This window comes from Dendropsophus ebraccatus, chromosome 10 (genome assembly GCF_027789765.1).
Source record: "Dendropsophus ebraccatus isolate aDenEbr1 chromosome 10, aDenEbr1.pat, whole genome shotgun sequence".
Taxonomy (NCBI): domain Eukaryota; kingdom Metazoa; phylum Chordata; class Amphibia; order Anura; family Hylidae; genus Dendropsophus; species Dendropsophus ebraccatus.
In genome coordinates, this window is record NC_091463.1 from 94,357,093 (window position 1) to 94,375,408 (window position 18,316).

Genomic DNA, 18,316 nt, shown 5'->3' on the forward strand with positions numbered 1-18,316 from the left:
GTATAGGGAGGTGATATATAGAGATGGAGTATACAGGTGATGTATAGAGATGGTGTATAGGGAGGTGATATATAGAGATGGAGTATACAGGTGATGTATAGAGATGGTGTATAGGGAGGTGATGTATAGAGATGGTGTATACAGGTGATGTATAGAGATGGTGTATAGGGAGGTGATGTATAGAGATGGTGTATACAGGTGATGTATAGAGATGGTGTATACAGGTGATGTATAGAGATGGTGTATACAGGTGATGTATAGAGATGGTGTATAGGGAGGTGATATATAGAGATGGTGTATAGGGAGGTGATATATAGAGATGGTGTATAGGGAGGTGATGTATAGAGATGGTGTATAGGGAGGTGATGTATAGAGATGATGTATAGAGATGGTGTATAGGGAGGTGATATATAGAGATGGTGTATAGGGAGGTGATGTATAGAGATGGTGTATAGAGAGGTGATATATAGAGATGGTGTATACAGGTGATGTATAGAGATGGTGTATAGGGAGGTGATATATAGAGATGGTGTATAGGGAGGTGATATATAGAGATGGTGTATAGGGAGGTGATGTATAGAGATGGTGTATAGGGAGGTGATATATAGAGATGGTGTATAGGGAGGTGATGTATAGAGATGGTGTATAGGGAGGTGATATATAGAGATGGTGTATAGGGAGGTGATGTATAGAGATGGTGTATAGGGAGGTGATGTATAGAGATGATGTATAGAGATGGTGTATAGGGAGGTGATATATAGAGATGGTGTATACAGGTGATGTATAGAGATGGTGTATACAGGTGATGTATAGAGATGGTGTATAGGGAGGTGATGTATAGAGATGGCGTATACAGGTGATGTATAGAGATGGTGTATACAGGTGATGTATAGAGATGGTGTATAGGGAGGTGATGTATAGAGATGGTGTATACAGGTGATGTATAGAGATGGTGTATAGGGAGGTGATGTATAGAGATGGTGTATACAGGTAATGTATAGAGATGTGATGTATAGAGATGGTGTATACAGGTGATATATAGAGATGCTGTATAGGGAGGTGATATATGCAGATGATATATAGGGCAGGTGATGTATATAGAGGGTGTATAGGGAGGTGATGTATATAGACATGTGAAGTATAGAGATGTAATGTATGGAGATGCTGTATATGGCAGGTATTATATACAGATGATGTATAGGATCAGGTGATATATAGAGATGCTGTATAGGGCAGTGATGTATAGAGATTGTATATAGGGGTCAGGTGATGTATAGATATGGCAGGTGATATATACATATGATATATAGGATCCGGTGATGTATAGAGATGGTGTATATTGCCCAGAGGTATATAGAGATGGTGTATAGGATTGGGTGATGTATAGAGATGATGTATAGGCTCAGATGTTATATACACATAGTGTATAGGATCAGGTGATGTATAGAAATGTTGTATAGAGATGGGATCGGGTGTGAATCACAGTTTTATTTCGGCTGAAAATCTTCTTTACACGACCAGATTAGTGAATTGTCTTATTTCTTCTCGAAAGATGGAAAACGAGTAGATGCGCGGGTATTACACAAAGCTCTGCGGAGTTGCTAAGTAACAGTATATAAGTGTAATTATACGGCACATACAAAGATCAGCTACGGCTAAATGTATGTGAGATCTACAATGCCGCTATACCTGCTGCTGACACATATGTGTGAGGCGTGACGATCTTCTCCTAGAGCTGGAGGAGGATAGAGACCTGATGAGTGGGATTAGAGTCCCTGAACACTAACACGGACGGTCCGATAGTGATGGGGCGCCTAAACGTCTATACGCCTATGGCCATGCTTCCACCCAGGCTGTATTCACACACGCTTCTTTTTGCCTGTTTCGGAGCTATACAACACATATTAAATGTCAATTTCAGACTATCTTCCCACAACTGGGAAATGACAGCCATCTTTTTGGATTTACGTAATTTTAGGGCCCAAAGACAGCCATAATGACGGCCGCAGATAATGCACGTGATCATCAATAGATGGCTGTCTTTTGGCGCTGAAAAATGACACTCATCGAGAAAGACCATTGTCACTATCCCATTGTGTGAACATAGTCTTATGGTTTCTCCTGTTGGTTTCTTGTTTCACCACATTTACCAACGTCGTCCGCAAAAAAAAAAACCTCTCTAAAAAAACTACAGATCTGTCATTTTGTGGTTTAACTGGGCAGACCAGATTGACCAAGTCGTCTTTTTCTGCCTTTCTATGTAACGCCGAAAAGTGGGTGTGTCCTTATAAAACCGGCCACAACCGACATATTTATCGAACAAACTGAGGTTTTTTTTATGGATTTTCCATTAGAAAAATCAGCCATCTCTAGTGTGGCTGGAAGGTCGGGTTTGTCATGTGATAAACTCGCCAGTCATCAGACATGTTAATAATTCTATCGGTTTGGGAAACTAAAACTTGATGTGTAGCGTTAGGGTCAAAATGTCTCGTTTATATTGTTCTGTTGTATTTTGGTCTTTTTTTGGTCGTTCGAGGCCAAATAATGGCTGTTATTATATAATAACGGACGTTACTGTACAACCTACGGCCTTCATTATAAAATAACGGCCATAAATGGTGGGTCCTTTTTTTTTTCTGATTTTTTTCAACAGTATTCAACGGGCGAATGTTTTTTAGGTGAAATTTTTTTTTTTTTATCTGCCTCTTCTGGGGAGAAGTATTTACCTACAAATTCACATAATATGGGATTTGCCCCAAATTTATCATTTGCAACTGTTTTTTTTTAAAAGTCTGGTCAGTACCAGGTGAATATTTTTGGTAATTTTTTTTTTTTGGCTAATCTGAGAATTTTTTAGGCTCAATGGGGGAGATTTATCAAACATGTTGTAAAGTGAAACTGGCTCAGTTGCCCCTAGCAACCAATCAGATTCCACCTTTGATTTTCCAAAGAGTCTGTGAGGAATGAAAGGTGGAATCTGATTGGTTGCTAGGGGCAACTGGGCCAGTTTCACTTTACACCATGTTTGATAAATCTTCCTCAATATGTCCCTCTTGGTTTTTAAAGGGGTTATCCAGCGCAACAAAAACATGGCCACTTTCCCCCTACTGTTGTCTCCAGTTTGGGTGGGGTTTTGAAACTCAGTTCCATTGAAGTAAATGGAGCTTAATTGCAAACCACACCTGAACTGGAGACAACAGTAGGGGGAAAAGTGGCCATGTATTTGTAGCGCTGGATAACCCCTTTAATTGCAAACCACACCTAACCTGGAGACAAGAGTGGGGCACAAGTGGCCATGTTTTTGTAGCGCTGGATAACCTCTTTAAGCCATAAAACTAAAAAAACAGTGTGAACATAGACACGAGTTTATAGGATCTTCAAGGGGGGGGGGAGGATGTTACATCCTGGTGGGTTAGATGGATGCATGTGTCACTTCCAACCATGTAGCCATTGGAGCTCTGTTAAAAGTCCATTGAGTTGTCCGATGGTTCCCATCTGTTCTCAGTTTTCGTTCTTCTGTCCTTCTCGTAGGATAACAGTCGAAGAGTGGACAACGTCCTCAAGCTTTGGATCATTGAAGCTCGCGACCTTCCCCCCAAGAAGCGCTATTACTGCGAGCTCTGTCTGGATGACATTTTGTACGCCCGTACCACCAGCAAAGCCCGGGGTGAGACCGTTTTCTGGGGGGAGCATTTTGAGTTTAACAACCTGCCAGCTGTTCGGAACCTTCGCCTCCACCTGTACAAGGACACAGATAAAAAGAGGCGCAAGGAGAAGAGCAACTACGTGGGCATGGTGAACGTGCCCATCGCCAGCATCAGCGGGCGCCATTTTGTAGAGCAGTGGTACCCAGTTTCCCAGCCCACATCCTACAAGGGGAAGAGCAGCTGTCCGTCCATCCGCCTAAAGTCCCGATACCAAACTATGAGCATCCTCCCCATGGAGTTGTATAAGGAGTTTGCAGAGTATGTGACCAACAACTACCGGATGTTGTGCGCTGTGCTGGAGCCGGTGCTGAGCGTAAAGAGCAAAGAGGAGGTGGCCTGTGCGCTGGTACATATATTACAAAGCACGGGGAAGGCCAAGGTACGTAGATTTACACCTTGCATTGGTTCTGATATTTCACAAGGGGTGTTAAAGTTTTAAGAGGGCCGAGCACTGATGGTCATACATGAGGGGAAGAGGTTATTAAAGAGGTTGTTCACCCATTTTTTTTTCTTTTAAATCAACTGGTGCCAGAGATTTTTAATTTATTTCTATTAAAAAATCTCAAGTCTTCCAGTATTTATCAGATGCTGTATGTCCTGTAAGAAGTGTATTATTTTCAGTCTGGGGAGAAGGATATCTGCTACTGCTGTGGACAGTTCCGGACATGGACAGCGGTGTCAGCAGAGAGCACTGTGTCAGACTGGCAAGAAAACACCACTTCCTGCAGGACATACAGCAGCTGATAAGTACTAGAAGACTGGCGCTTTTTAAATAGAAGTAAATTACAAATCTGTATAACTTTCTTACACCATTTGATGTGAAGAAGAAAAATCTCTGGAGTACCCCTTTTAATCTTTGTGTAAACATGTTAAGCAAAAGCAAATCTTTTAACTAGTTGGCAGGAGTGGCCATAAGTCATTGCAGGTATGTGTGTATGTGCCCACTCTAATGTAATTTATTGTATAAAGCCATCAGAAGTATTTTTTTTGCAGTGAGTTTTCATTGTAACTGATAAGATTGATGGGGGTCAAGACATGACCGATTAAAGGGGAACTCCAGGTAGAGGTTAAAAAAATGAAACTTCTGCAGAAGCATAACGCATTACTTACCTTCAGTATCCTCCTCCACTCCAAGGCGGGTAAAACAGGCGCAGGTCCAAGAGGTAATAGTGATATAAAATATCATAAAATTTATTAAAAGAATTATGCCAGCGACACAACGCGCTTCGAGACCGAACCAGTCTCGAAACGCGTTGTGTCGCTGGCATAATTCTTTAAATAAATTTTATGATATTTTATATCAATATTACCTCTTGGACCTGCGCCTGTTTTACCCGCCTTGGAGTGGAGGAGGATACTGACTGTCTTTAATCCCTGTGGGGATTAGTCGGGAGTGGCTGCGGTTCATTCACATGTTATCAGTAAGAGTTGTGCCTTACATCAGCACAACCTACTCAGGTGAGAGTACTATGTGCTTACTTTCACCACTTCAGCCCTGTCTGAGTTACGCTATGGAGCGCTGTCTTATATTTTGTTGCATTACTTACCTGTCCATCCTAGTTTTGAAACTACCAAAAATCCATTTGTTTTTTTTTTGGGGGGGGGGGGGGGGTTGTTCTGTATTGTGTTTCTGTCCTTCCTGGTGAAGCAGTTCCCAGAATGCAATGCTTTTTCTTCAGCTGATGATCACAGTCCCCCACAATTCACAATCAGTAAAATTAGTGCTGCACCTGCTTCTGGCCGGTCAGAGATGGTGAATCACTCAGGGGATTGGGGGATCCAGCCCCGCCTCCTGTGACATCACACCCTGCTCCCTATCTGCATCATCAGCCTGTGCTCAGCAAACACACACAATGTGAGACATTGGCATGGAATATTTGTCTCCTAAGGTGGGAGAGCGGAAGGAGCAGGAGACAATGTGAATTTGCACAGAGGCCATTTTTCTTCACTTCCTGGATGTCTATCAGCTACCAGTGTGGCAGAACCGTACAGATACAGTAATACATTGTATAGACACATCTATATAAGGGTATGTTCACACCTCGTTTTCGTTCCCACGTCGGGCTGCACATCAGGAATCAGTGAAAAAAGGATGCGGACGTGCAGCTCGACGGCCACATTGACTTAAATGAGCAGGACGGAGTGACTGTGTCATTATGTGACTGTGTTCTGCTCATTTGTGGGACGTACACGGCTTTTGTGCAGGACTCAAAAGCGTGGTCGACTACGGTTTTGAGTCCTGCACAAAAGCCGTGTACGTCCCGCAAATGAGCAGAACAGAGTTACATAATGACTCCGTCCTGCTCCTTTAAGTCAATGTGGCCCGACGTGGGACCGAAAACGAGGTGTTAACATACCATAACTTTAAATGTACTTTTAAAAATTTTTTAAACGTTTTTCTTATCCAGAGTTCCCCTTTAAACCTTTATATCACACTTACATTAGGACCATTGGTTATGCTGTCCCACTTTGCTAAGACTGGGAAAAGTTGCTGATTGTGTCCAAAAAATAGAAATGGTGGCTTTGACCTAAATGATTGTTTTGGCAAATTGTATAAAGGATCTGGAGCAAATGTGGGGTCTCTTGGTTGTCCCCAGTGTATTCCTAGGCTCCTGTGTTCACCAATCCCCTCCATGTCTCAGTTTTCTCTTAGGACGACATAGTCTACAGACGTTTCCCAGCAGGCCACCACTTTGTACCTCTCAGGCTTTGATACTTGGCTCCCCCAGAGACAACTCCCTGAGGAACCTCCATTCAGGGTCGGGGGTGGAGTAGTCATTGGTAAATTCTTTCTAACCGGATCTGAGATTATTAGCTCTTTGTACTGCGCAATCTAAAGAATCCGGCCATAGACCAACATCACAGCCCTCCATCAATGATCCGCCGAGACGCTTCTCTTTCTTCTTCCGATGTGAAACATTACCATCTGTCTTGTGTCGCACAATGCTCCTCCATACATCAAAGTCCTCCAGATCCCATACACTGAAGGGTCTTCATGGCGTCTTTCTCTTGCACGGCCTTCGTTTTTTATCAATGGAGGGCGATATCGCTCACTTCTTAGAAATTATGGAGATTTCCCCAGAAACAGAATAGAAGCATTGATCCTGGTATCTGCGCTGTGAATAGGATGACGCCATGTGAATAGAGGACGATTGACACAGATTAGCAGTATAGGTTGTGGTGGCGGGAAACTAACATGGACTTTATGCTTTTGTAGCTATTATTGGTTATTGGACTGAGAGATCAATGTGATTCAAACTAACAGTTATCGACCGTTCTCACATGGTGTAGGTATAGTGATCTTGATAGTTACAGTTGTTGTTTGAGGCACAGAAGCTTTACGGTTACATTTGTATGAGGTTTTGCTGAAAAAGTCTCATGATTAAAAAAAAATCACATCCAGGCAGAGGAACATAAAGAAAAGTATAGGGGAAAGAAAGTATACTTACCTCCTACTATACTTACCCATCTTCGTGCCCTCGCAGCAATACCTTCCTGTTATCACCCTGACACCGGCCTGCAGAAGCTCTATCTGCTGCAATGTCATTTTTAAGTTTCTTGGGACTTCCTTATGTTTCACATATTGCAGTGGTAACAGGAATACAATATTTTAAAGTGACTCTGTACCCACAATCTGCTTGTACTGTCGGATAGCTGCTTTTAATCCAAGATCTGTCCTGGGGTACTTTCGGCAGGTGATGCAGTTATTGTCTTAAAAAACTACTTTTAAACTTTCAGCCCTGTGTCAAATTGGCGTGGCCTGGAGAATCTGTGACCTAGGCCTGCACCGCCTCTCTGTCCCTCCTCCCCGCCCCCTTCACCATTAGGAATGCCCCAGGCAGGATTTCTGCTAATAACCACTTGTCTGAACACTGCACATGGGTGTTAACGATCCAGCTCATGTGCAGTGTTCAGAGAAGTTGTGTATAGGAGAAATCCTGCCTGGGGCATTCCTAATGGTGAAGGGACAGAGAGGCGTTGCAGGCCTAGGACATGGGTACTCTAGGCTGCGCCAATTTGACACAGAGCTGCAAGTTTAAAAGTTGTTTTTTAGGACAATAACTGCATCACCTGCCGAACGGACCCCAGGACAGATGGGTTTTGGAGGGGCAGAGTCGCTTTAGCTTTCAATTTAGTCTTAGGAACCAGTTCTCTTCGCAGGAGACCGTCCCTGATCTCTGTAACTTTACACAGTACCTGGTCTGTTTCTTCTTCCCCTGTCTATGACTAGCTGCCATCACGGGCACTAACCCTCTTATGGTTTCTAACTGAATTGTTACCCAATAGGCTTCTTCCTTCTGTTGGTTCCATTAGGCCTCATTGTGGCTACCTTCATTTCTCCTCCTAACACCTAACTCCTAACGAACTCCACTCTTAGGGAACCAACTGTAATACCTTTACCATGTTTCTTAAACCTAGCTGCCCCTAAAAGGCCTACTACCAAGGCCCCATAATCTAGACTGCACTTACAGGCCCACCTGGCATCTATTTCACACTTCAACTGTCTACCAGCCCACCAGGACTAGGGATTTTCTCTCAGCCTCCATACTGGGCTAACATTGTTCCCATGGCCAAAGCAGACAGCACAGAACTAGATACCCAATGCACATGTCTTACACTTTTTCAGCAGCGCCCTACACAGCAAACTGCAAGTTATCCACATCCACAGACCGTCTATCCAACCCAAGGATTGTAGGAGTAGTCACTTCACTAGTTCACCGTCCACTTTCTGCCATACTTCCTGTGGAGACTGACCCTCCCGATCAGCCCCACATCTGCCATGTGTCCTGCCCTCCAATACATCAGCGACTTTTCAGCCTCCAGTCCCCCTGCCCCTCCGGGCACAGGAAACAACATGGACCACTAGCACTTCTGTTCACGTAACGTAACGTAAGGCCTTTACTTATGTGGTGCCACAAGGGACATGGGTGGAGTAGTCCAGGGCAGCTGAGGATAGCTGGTCAGGTGGTCAGAGATGGCTTTGTGGCTGGATAACCCTGTATATCCCCCTGTGGCCAGTGAATTATGCAATTTGCATAACTTTCATTGACTATTATGGGAGTTATGCAACCAGTATAACTCAGGCAAGGTTTGTGCAACTCCTATATAAGTCAATGGGAGTTACATAATTTGCGTTCATTCTGCCGACCACCTCCAGAAGCCGAGAAGCTCGGGGTAAGCGAGCATTCTATCTGAAGATAAGTTCGGGTCCCAGAGCTGGTACCGGCATCTAGGGTACAAAAGCGTAGTTTTGTAATTTAGGCCAGACAAGCTGATCTAAGAAAGGGTCATGTGACCCAAACTCCATGCTTTCTTTACATATGCAACCCACCAGTAGTGGCACTAAAGAGCTATATATTAACGCTTAGACATCCTTAAAGGGGAGCTCCAGTAAAAAAGATTTTTACTTTACTTCTAGTACTTATCAGCTGCTGTATGTCCTGTCCTGTATGTAACTTTCTAACTGCACTTACACCGGAATGATTTTCTGTGATGTGTTTCAGTGGTGAATTTTATTTGATATGTTTATTCTTTTTAGAAAATTTAAATATATATATTTTTAATTTTAAATCGCCTGCTTCTAAAAGTCATACTGACACGGCACAGATTGCTGACTAGGTGAGATTTATTATATCTAGTAGACATTTCTATCTATTTATATAGGGCATCATAAGGTTCAGAAGTTTAATTCCTTCTCAGCGAAGCTATTTAGCTATTTTTAGTGATGGCATTTTCAGTTTTTTCCATCCTCTCCTTCCAATGTCACCGGGTGGTATCGCTGACATGTTATCTGTTACATGTATAGTCGGAGTGATACCATATTTATTGACTTTATATCCCCATACTCTGACACCCATCATCTTTTATCCAGTAATGGTTTGCTATATGGAGCTTTTTATTCTGGTTTTTGTTATGGCAAGGTGACAAAAAACAGCAATGTGTGAGGTTTTTTTTTCTTACATTTTTTAGTATTTTTATTAATTTTCTTCAAAACAATATTTTATTTTTATTTAAAAAAAAACTTTACTCTTTTGTCTTCCAGTGGGAGGTGAACATGGCTGTCACACTATACTGCGATACTTCTGTACTTAAACAGATGACCAAGTTCACCTTCTAGAAGTAGTGGAACGGAAGGCCTTAGGGTGTTCACTAGTCTCCTAATTCCCATCATAAAGGGGTAGTTCACAAAAAAAGTTCTTTTAAATGAGCTGGTGCCAGAGATTTGTAATTTACATCTAAAAAAAAAAAAACTCCAGTCTTCCAGTACTTATCAGCTGCTGGATGTCCAGCAGGAAGAGCAGGAGAGCAGTTAGGTTTTCTATGGGGATTTGCTACTGTGCTGGACAGTTCCTGACATGGACAGAGGTGGCAGCAGAGAGCGCTGTGTCATACTGTAAAGAATACACCACTTCCTGCAGGACATACAACAGATGATAAGTACTGGAAGAATGGGGATTTTTAATAGAAGTAAATTACAAATCTCTGGCACTATCTGACACCAGTTGTTTTAAAGGAATTTTTTTTGTGAACAACCCTTTTAAGAGATGCTAGATGGAGAAGCCACCGGTCCCCTGTGCAGAATCTGTCACAGGGCCCCTTAATTATAATGCCTCATTTATAGTACTGGCCTACTCACAGGGGAAGGGTAGACTTCCGCACCCTCAGCGCCCCCTATCGCTACTCCCCATTAATACATGATATCAATGACACTGGTGACGCGTTTCTAGCAGGAAGCTTTTAGTTGTAGCACCCAGGACCATGAAATAAAATGTGTAGAAACTTGTTTGTAAGTATTTTTATTTCATTATTCTGGCTGCCGTGACTAAGCGCTGCCTACTCGACTGACAAACGACTGGACGTTTAATGTATAATATAAATCCTGGTCGCTACAACGAAGAGGTACCTGCTTGAAATGTGTCAGATTTCATTATCCTGCTCACCACCACCGAGAGCTACTGGCTCCAAATGCGTCAAAATGAGGAACCACTGGACTTTTCACTTATAATAATAATCCAGGATGCTACGACTAAGAGGTACCCACTCGAAACCTGTCAGATTTCATTATCATGGCTGCTACAAATAGGAGATGCAGTGTCAGACCGAGGAACCACCAGACTTTTGTGTTTATTTACCCTTACTTGTCCCCAATTTACAGGATAAGGCTATGTTCACACTGCGTATGAATACGTCCGTAGTGCGAACCGCGAATATACGCACATAGTTTTGAGGTTGATGTGTTCGCTTGAAAGTATACGATATACGCCCGCACAGTGCACACTACGTATGAGCTTACGGCCGGATCGTATACGGCGCCGTGAAAAATGAACACAACCATTGTTTGAGGACGGAAATGTTGAAACTCACGGCCGTGGATTTCCATGCGGTCCCGTACGCAGTACTTATTTCAGCCAAATTGAACTTGATTTTTTGATCTAAAAGGTTCTGTGTGTTTTATTGGGCTGGGCGAAGATTTCCAAGTAAATGTCCTGCTTCAGATCGCTTCGAAACAAGCTAGGGAAGCAGAACTGTACTACGGGCAGATGTTCGCGGTTCGTACGCATCCGGCCGTATGTCTATTTTTCCCATGGCCGTAGTTTCAGCCGCACATGTACGGCGGTGTACGATCTACGGACGGATTCATACGCAGTGTGAACATAGCCTAAGGGAGCAAGTATGAAATTGTGGCAAGTCTGACCTCCGACCTCTAGATTGGTTCTCCGACTCCTTTGTTTAGAATGGAGCTCCAATTCAGTGTGTGACCCGCAGCTCTATTCATTCTCTGTGGAGCCTCTGAAAAGAGCCGAGTACTGTAGAATGAATGGAGCTGCGGGTCAGGCACTGATCAACAGCTCCATTCATAAACAAAGAATCCTTGGGGGGGCCCTCAGCAATCTTGAGCACAGAACCCCAGTCTTCTTTCAGCATGCCTGCTGTCATTCCATTTATTTTCTATGGAAGCTGCTGGAAACAGTTGAACACTTTACTCATCTGTTACCGCAGCTCCTATAGAGAATAAATGGAGTGGCTGAGCGCATGCTGACAGAAGACTAGGGTTCCCGTTCTTAAGATTGTGGGAAGTCTGACGTTCTTTTTCCGTCACTTCCATAGAGAATAAATAGATTGGCTGTGCGCATGCTTTATTCTAATAGTAGGGGACTCGGGCCTCCATTCTGAAGATTAGAGATGAGCAAAGTTGATCGGCATTTGGTGACTCCGTAAAGAGGGTGGATAGAGCCCAAGGACCACCTGGAAAATATGAATACAGCCAGAGCTTTATCCATGCTTTCCATGCATTTTGCAGGCGGTCCTCAAACCGTATCCACCCCCTTTACGGAGTCGCCACCCCGCGGGATTCAAATGCCGATTGGCTTTGCTTTGTATGAAGCAAAACAAATCTGCTTCGCTCTTCCCTACTCAAGATGATGGGTGGTCTGACCATACTTGGCCATTGGGTCACTGTTTTCCTCTTATTTGTGGGTCAATCGAGATGGAATAACGCTTTTATGGCTTATTGTGCTATATATTATTAAAGGGGTTATCTTCGGCTTTCTTCAGAAACAGCATGACTCTTGTCTCCAGCTTATGTGTCATTTTGCAATTGAGTTCCATTCACTCCAATGGAACTGAGTTGCAAATCCTCACCCAATCCTGGAGACAAGGGTGGCACTGTTTCTGGAATAAAGCAACTATGTTTAACCCCTTTAGGATGGGAATATCCCTTTTAAGAGTTTGCACAATGTGACCCAAGAGGGGGCACTGGACCGAGAGACGGCACACTGGGGGCGCAGATACCTATAGACTCCCACGCAGTCACAAAGGGATTGGTGTCATCCACAAATGCGTAAAGGGATATTTATTTGCTTATAAAACAACGCTTTTCGGCCCTCCACATTCTAGGGGGCCTGTTTCAAGTATTACAGGCATGGTAGAAAAAGTGCGCTTTATAAAGGTTAACCTGTCCTAATTGAAGTCCTGCTTGTCTGATAATATTACACCAGGAGGCCCCCCTGTCCTTCTTTTTCATCCCTTTAAGAGTTTAGTAGAGATTAGCGCAACTCGAGCATGGTCTGGGCGTGTCCAAGCCTGAGCATTCGGCATTTGATTACCGGTGACTGAAGAAATTGGATGCAGACGTTGGATCTAGAGATTAGAGATGAGGGAAGTGGGACTCATTTAGCTTCACACGAAACTTTTGAATCCAGCTGTCTGCCAGCTCTGTGGAGAAGGTGGAGATAGCCCGAGGACCACATGGGAAACTTAGATACAGCCTTTGGGATTCAAAAGCCGATCATTTAGCTTCGTACGAAGCTAAATGAAGCTCGATTTGCTCATCTCTACTAGGGAATCCTGAAAAACATGCCTATGGCCTATGGCTGTGTCCATGCTTTCTAGGACTCTCTAGGGCTACATTCAACAACTTCAGCCACCGGTAATCAAATACCGAACACTCAGTCTAGGATGAACAGCGCATGCTCAAGTTGCACTCATCTTTAGTGTTTAGTAATTTTATTTTGTTGTTGTGCCTTTGTGTCTTTCCCAATTTTTGTTTTTACTCTCCTCATGTCACACATTTGCACAGTGTCTGCCTCTAGAAACCAGTTGGGCTGGTATAGGTCGTAGATTTAGCTCGGTAGTCTGTGGAGTCTTTCTGTGTCTTTCAAGTAGACTCTTTGAGATAAGGGCCGGCATTCATCCGTCGTCTTCTGTCACATTAAAGCTGCTACATCGGGGAAGTTTTCCAAGTGTTGACTGAAGTTTCGGTGACACATTGAACCCCTCCATTGACCCCCGGCTTTGGATCTTTTTGGTTAGCCGCAGAGATATTGCTTTCTGTGCTTATCTCCATGCGCTGATTTTTTTGAGATGCGAAGATCTCCGCTGATATAATAACTTTGTGAGGATTTTGAAAGCTCTTTAGGTTTTTTTAAATTACTTGTAATAAATTTTTGGATGATCAAACAAAATTAGTGTGAATGTGGTGAAGACCGGAACGTGAAGTGTCCAGTGCTTATATATGTTGCAGTGAAATGATGGAATCAGGGATTTGATCAAATCCCGAGAAATGATGGAATGACCGCGCCGTTCAATTATTTCCCTAGGGAATTGACCCAAATCACTGACCCCTTTCAGGGAAATGATGTAATGAACTCTATAGTTTCTCCCTGCGACATAGAATTCGCTTACCGTATCGCCTCTCCGCTCCCCCCTGGGCTGTCCGCTCTGCTCACCGTCTGCCTCTCTGCTCCCCGTTCCGCTCATTTCCCCTGCTACACGCCTTCTGCTCCCCCGGCCTGTCCGTTTCGCTCCCCGTCTGTCCCCACCACCGTACGCCTGTCGGGAGGTGTGCCGCTCTGCTCCTCGTCCACCTCTGGTCCTGTCCGCCCCGTCCTGCAACATGCCTTCCGCTCTGCTCCCCGTCCGCCCCAACACCGTATGCCTGCTGGGAGGTGTGCCGCTCCGCTCCCCCGTCCATCCCGTCGCCATATGCCTGCCGGGGAGGTGTGCCGCTCTGCTCCCCCCTGTCTGCCTCCGTATGGCTGCCGGGAGTTCCCATCCGCCCCCCTCCGCCATTTGCCTGCCGGGGAGGTGTGCCGCTCTGCTCCCCCCCTGTCTGCCTCCGTATGGCTGCCGGGAGTTCCCATCCGCCCCCCGCCGACATATGTCTGCCGGGGAGGTGTGCCGCTCTGCTTCCCTGTCGGCCTCCACCGCCAAACGTAGAGCCGGGCGACTCCTCGATTGTTCATTCCGTCATTTCCCTGAAAGGGAATCCCTAGGGAAATAATGGACCAGCGCGGTCATCCCATCATTTCCCGGGATTTCATCAAATCCCTGGAGTCTATCATTTCACTGCAACATATACAAAACTGGTGATCAGACGGTAGCCTCATGTACATGGCTATGCTTGACCTCCATATGCCTCAGACATCATAAAGACGTAAAATTTTCTTTGGATTCTTTATTACAGTTCTTACCACTGTACTACTGTCCGCTACTATGTCTATGTAGTATGGAGCTGTAGACCTGGGTCTCTCCACACGCTCCAAGGTTTTTTTTCTCACGTTATACATGTATCACGTATGTATCAGAAATCTATCATTTAAATCGTCAATGTTGTGTCAGGATGAGCTGTCCTGTGTGTGCACATGGGGAGCGGCACTATTTCTGGCCATTATATAACATCCATATGGTATTTTTCACCAGTTTTTCCCTCTGCGGGCTTCATCTCTAGTGGGTGTAGATTAGCTGCTATGATACGGAGAAAGTGGAGGGAAAGAGGAAAAGCGTCAGCAAGGCAAGAGAGGCCATGGTATAAGTAGATGATTATTTTTTTTATGATTAAAATGTACCTGTCACGATTTTTTTTTTTTTGTGGAAATCAACAGCGGTTGTGCAATATACTCACTTTTTTAATGCTTTCTATGTTTTTAAATCAATGTTATGCACATGCTTCCTACTTGCCGATATTTGGTCTTTTCTCTGTTCAAAAAAAGAGACCAAACACAGGAAGTCACCATCCTTTGTGCACTCACACAAGCAAAGACCCCTACTCATCATGCAGGTTGTCTATCGACTGAGGGCTAAGTATATTATTAACTTTTGCTAATAATATTATCAGCTATGCAGCTTACCAGGAGACAATACTCTTTGTTATGCAGTCAGTATAATGTTACTGTGTGGTTACAGAGGATTGGTGCTGAGTGACAGGAGAGCTGACCGTACAATGCAAGCGCAGGATTCTCTGCTACTGAATGTGGACATGCAGCAGCGGTACACATGTGAGGACTTGTCCTGCTCCGCATGCTCACGAATGGCTGTCAATCAATACCAAGCCAAGTGTGTGAGCTTGCAATAGACTGCGATTTCTTGTCTCTCTTTTTTTTTTTTTTTTAAACCGTGAAAAGACCAAATATTGGCACAGATGGAGCATGGAGCACAGTTTGACAGGAAGTGTCTCACCTGGTGGCCATATGTGTAAACATAGAAAACAAAAAAAAAATAATTAAGAGTATATTGCAAAAAACGATTTCTTTAAAAAATATTTGGTGACAGTGCCTTTTTAAGCCACCCTCTTCCTCCGTTCCCTTCTTCATAGACTCCTATAGATAGCATGTAATCTGCAAACTGCTGGACTGCTGGTGGGAGCTTCACAATAGAGACGTCTAAAGTTCTTAGAGCCCTGGTAATATCAGGAATCTGAAGATTCATTGACTTTGATAACCTGGGTTGCATTAATTGGACCCTAATTGGCAAGATTGGCTGGACCTGCTAACAATGTCATGTCTTTAGGTACAACATGAATGTCCAACAACTCCTCCAATCGGGAAATCCTGGATTGAAGCGGTTGCGTTTTTATCTATTAGGGCCCTTGCACACTGAGTAAAAGAGGCTGATCTGCGTGGCTGAAGTTCTGCCTGAAATTTCTCTTGCGCGTCTGCTCTCTGCTCAAACAATAAACAAAAGAGGTTTTCTAGAAAAAGCATGGCTGCTTTCTACCAAAACAACGCCTCCATTGTCCTCAGGTTGTGTGTGGGATTACATCTGGGTTCTGTTCACTTTAATGGAGCCAAACACAAATTGAGGACAACTGAACCCCTTATAATCTACTAATGGCCTAAGGATATGGAGCTCATCTTGTGCAGCGAGGAGATTGTAGGGAGCTGGGGCGTGAAGCACTCAACCACCCACTTGGCTATAACTGAAGGTCGATGGGGATTTCAACTCCTAGACCCTGACCATCCAGAAAAATGTATCAATCGTTGTCTTCTCCAACATCAACTGTCGGGTTAGAGTCGAGAAGCTGCCATACACATTATAAAATCAGCCAGTTCCACCACAATTGTTGGGTTCATCTGACTTTTTTCTGATGTGTATGGGGTGTAATGTGTATGGGCTGTATCTAAAGCGGAGGGGCTCAGTATTATATTCTCACCCTTAGTGACTATGATGTTTTATAGCTTATCGTCCATGGTTCGTGTCTTTCTTCTCAGGACTTCCTCTCGGATATGGCTATGACAGAGGTCGATCGCTTCCTTGATAGAGAGCACCTTATTCTCCGTGAGAACACACTTGCAACTAAAGCCATAGAGGAGTATCTGAAACTGATAGGACAGAGATACCTCAAGGAAGCCATTGGTAAGATGCTTCTTTTTTCTTACGGACCTTGTCCTTTCTTCCAATATATACAGTGGACATACAGTGATTACTTAGTTCTGTCTTTATATATTGTCGACCTTTGTCTCTTAATGTTGATCCTTCTCCCTCTCGGCAGGTGAGTTTATTCGGGCACTGTATGAATCAGAGGAGGACTGCGAGGTTGACCCCATGCGTTGTCCGCCTTCTGCCCTGCCCGATCACCAGGCCAATCTCAGGATGTGCTGCGAACTTGCGCTTTGCAAAGTCTTCAACTCCCATTGGTCAGTGTCTGGTCATGTGATGTCATTTCCAGGAAAAGAATAAGACATTATATGTTAGTCATTCTCCATTACATTTGACTCTTCCCCCCCCCCTTCCCTTTTCGTGTTCTGACAATGTCCTTTGTTCCTTTCTGTATTTCCCATCCTTGTATTCTATGACGCTCACCTTCACAACTCTTTTCCTTCTCTTCGTTGGTCTTTCTGTGCTCCTACTCCTTTTTGTCTCACATTTAAAGTGTACCTGGTACATACAATGGAGGCGCCCGTTCACCAGGCCATTGGCTATTGGGCTAGCCTTCACTGTCTGTAGTGGAAAGGTACACTTTAAGTGCTTGTTACGTCATGGCTTCTAACACTCTACTACTATATCTACTTGCTTCCTTCTTTCTACCACTCTTAGTGTGTTTCCTCGGGAGTTAAAAGAAGTCTTTGCTTCATGGAGGATGCGCTGTGCGGAGCGCGGCCGTGAAGACATAGCAGATCGACTCATCAGTGCCTCTCTCTTCCTCCGCTTCCTGTGTCCGGCCATCATGTCCCCCAGCCTCTTCGGCCTGATGCAGGAATATCCTGATGAGCAAACATCAAGGACCCTCACACTCATCGCTAAGGTCATCCAGAACCTGGCCAACTTCAACTTCAAGTGAGAGTAGGGGCAGGGGTGGGGAGTGGCACAGGGAGAGAGAGGGGAGCCTAGACCGGCCCATGCATTGGGGTGACACAGTGACAACCTCAAGGGACTACGTAGGGAACCTGCTGACTTCACCTTCATTACTGAGACATATAAAGCTGCATGATGACACACATGGGTCGCACAGAAGGGACAGCAAGCTGACGGAATCAGGGGTGGTGGTTGCTTTGGGGTATGAAGACCGGTCCATTGGGTCAACGGGCAGGAAGTAGTTTTGTGCAAATAGATCAATACTGAGATGCCACTCTCATCAGATTCAGCAGTAAGGAAGAGCACATGTCCTTCATGAATGAGTTCCTGGAGACGGAGTTGGCCAATATGCAGAATTTCCTGTATGAGATCTCCAACATGGATGCGCTGACCAACAGCAGCAACTTCGAGGGCTACATCGATCTGGGGCGGGAGCTGAGTACACTGCACGCCCTGCTATGGGAAGTGATTCCCCAGCTGAGCAAAGTAAGGATCAGGATCAGAATTCTTATTGATGGTGTGTGCAATGTAGTATA

At 44.3% G+C, this 18,316-nt stretch overlaps 1 protein-coding gene across 16 annotated transcripts in view; it reads left to right on the plus strand.

Annotated features, from left to right (window-relative positions):
• SYNGAP1 (synaptic Ras GTPase activating protein 1) overlaps nt 1–18,316 on the plus strand; it is a 169,707-nt gene that overhangs the window by 131,525 nt on the left and 19,866 nt on the right. For all 16 annotated transcript variants that reach the window (XR_011364742.1, XM_069985465.1, XM_069985471.1 and 13 more), the window contains 5 exons: nt 3,532–4,086; nt 16,697–16,841; nt 16,978–17,122; nt 17,523–17,762; nt 18,065–18,266. Coding sequence is in view for 15 of the 16 variants with exons in the window: in XM_069985465.1 (XP_069841566.1) it covers nt 3,532–4,086; nt 16,697–16,841; nt 16,978–17,122; nt 17,523–17,762; nt 18,065–18,266 (1,287 nt within the window). In the remaining variant the exon portion in view is untranslated. The remainder of the gene's footprint in view (nt 1–3,531; nt 4,087–16,696; nt 16,842–16,977; nt 17,123–17,522; nt 17,763–18,064; nt 18,267–18,316) is intronic.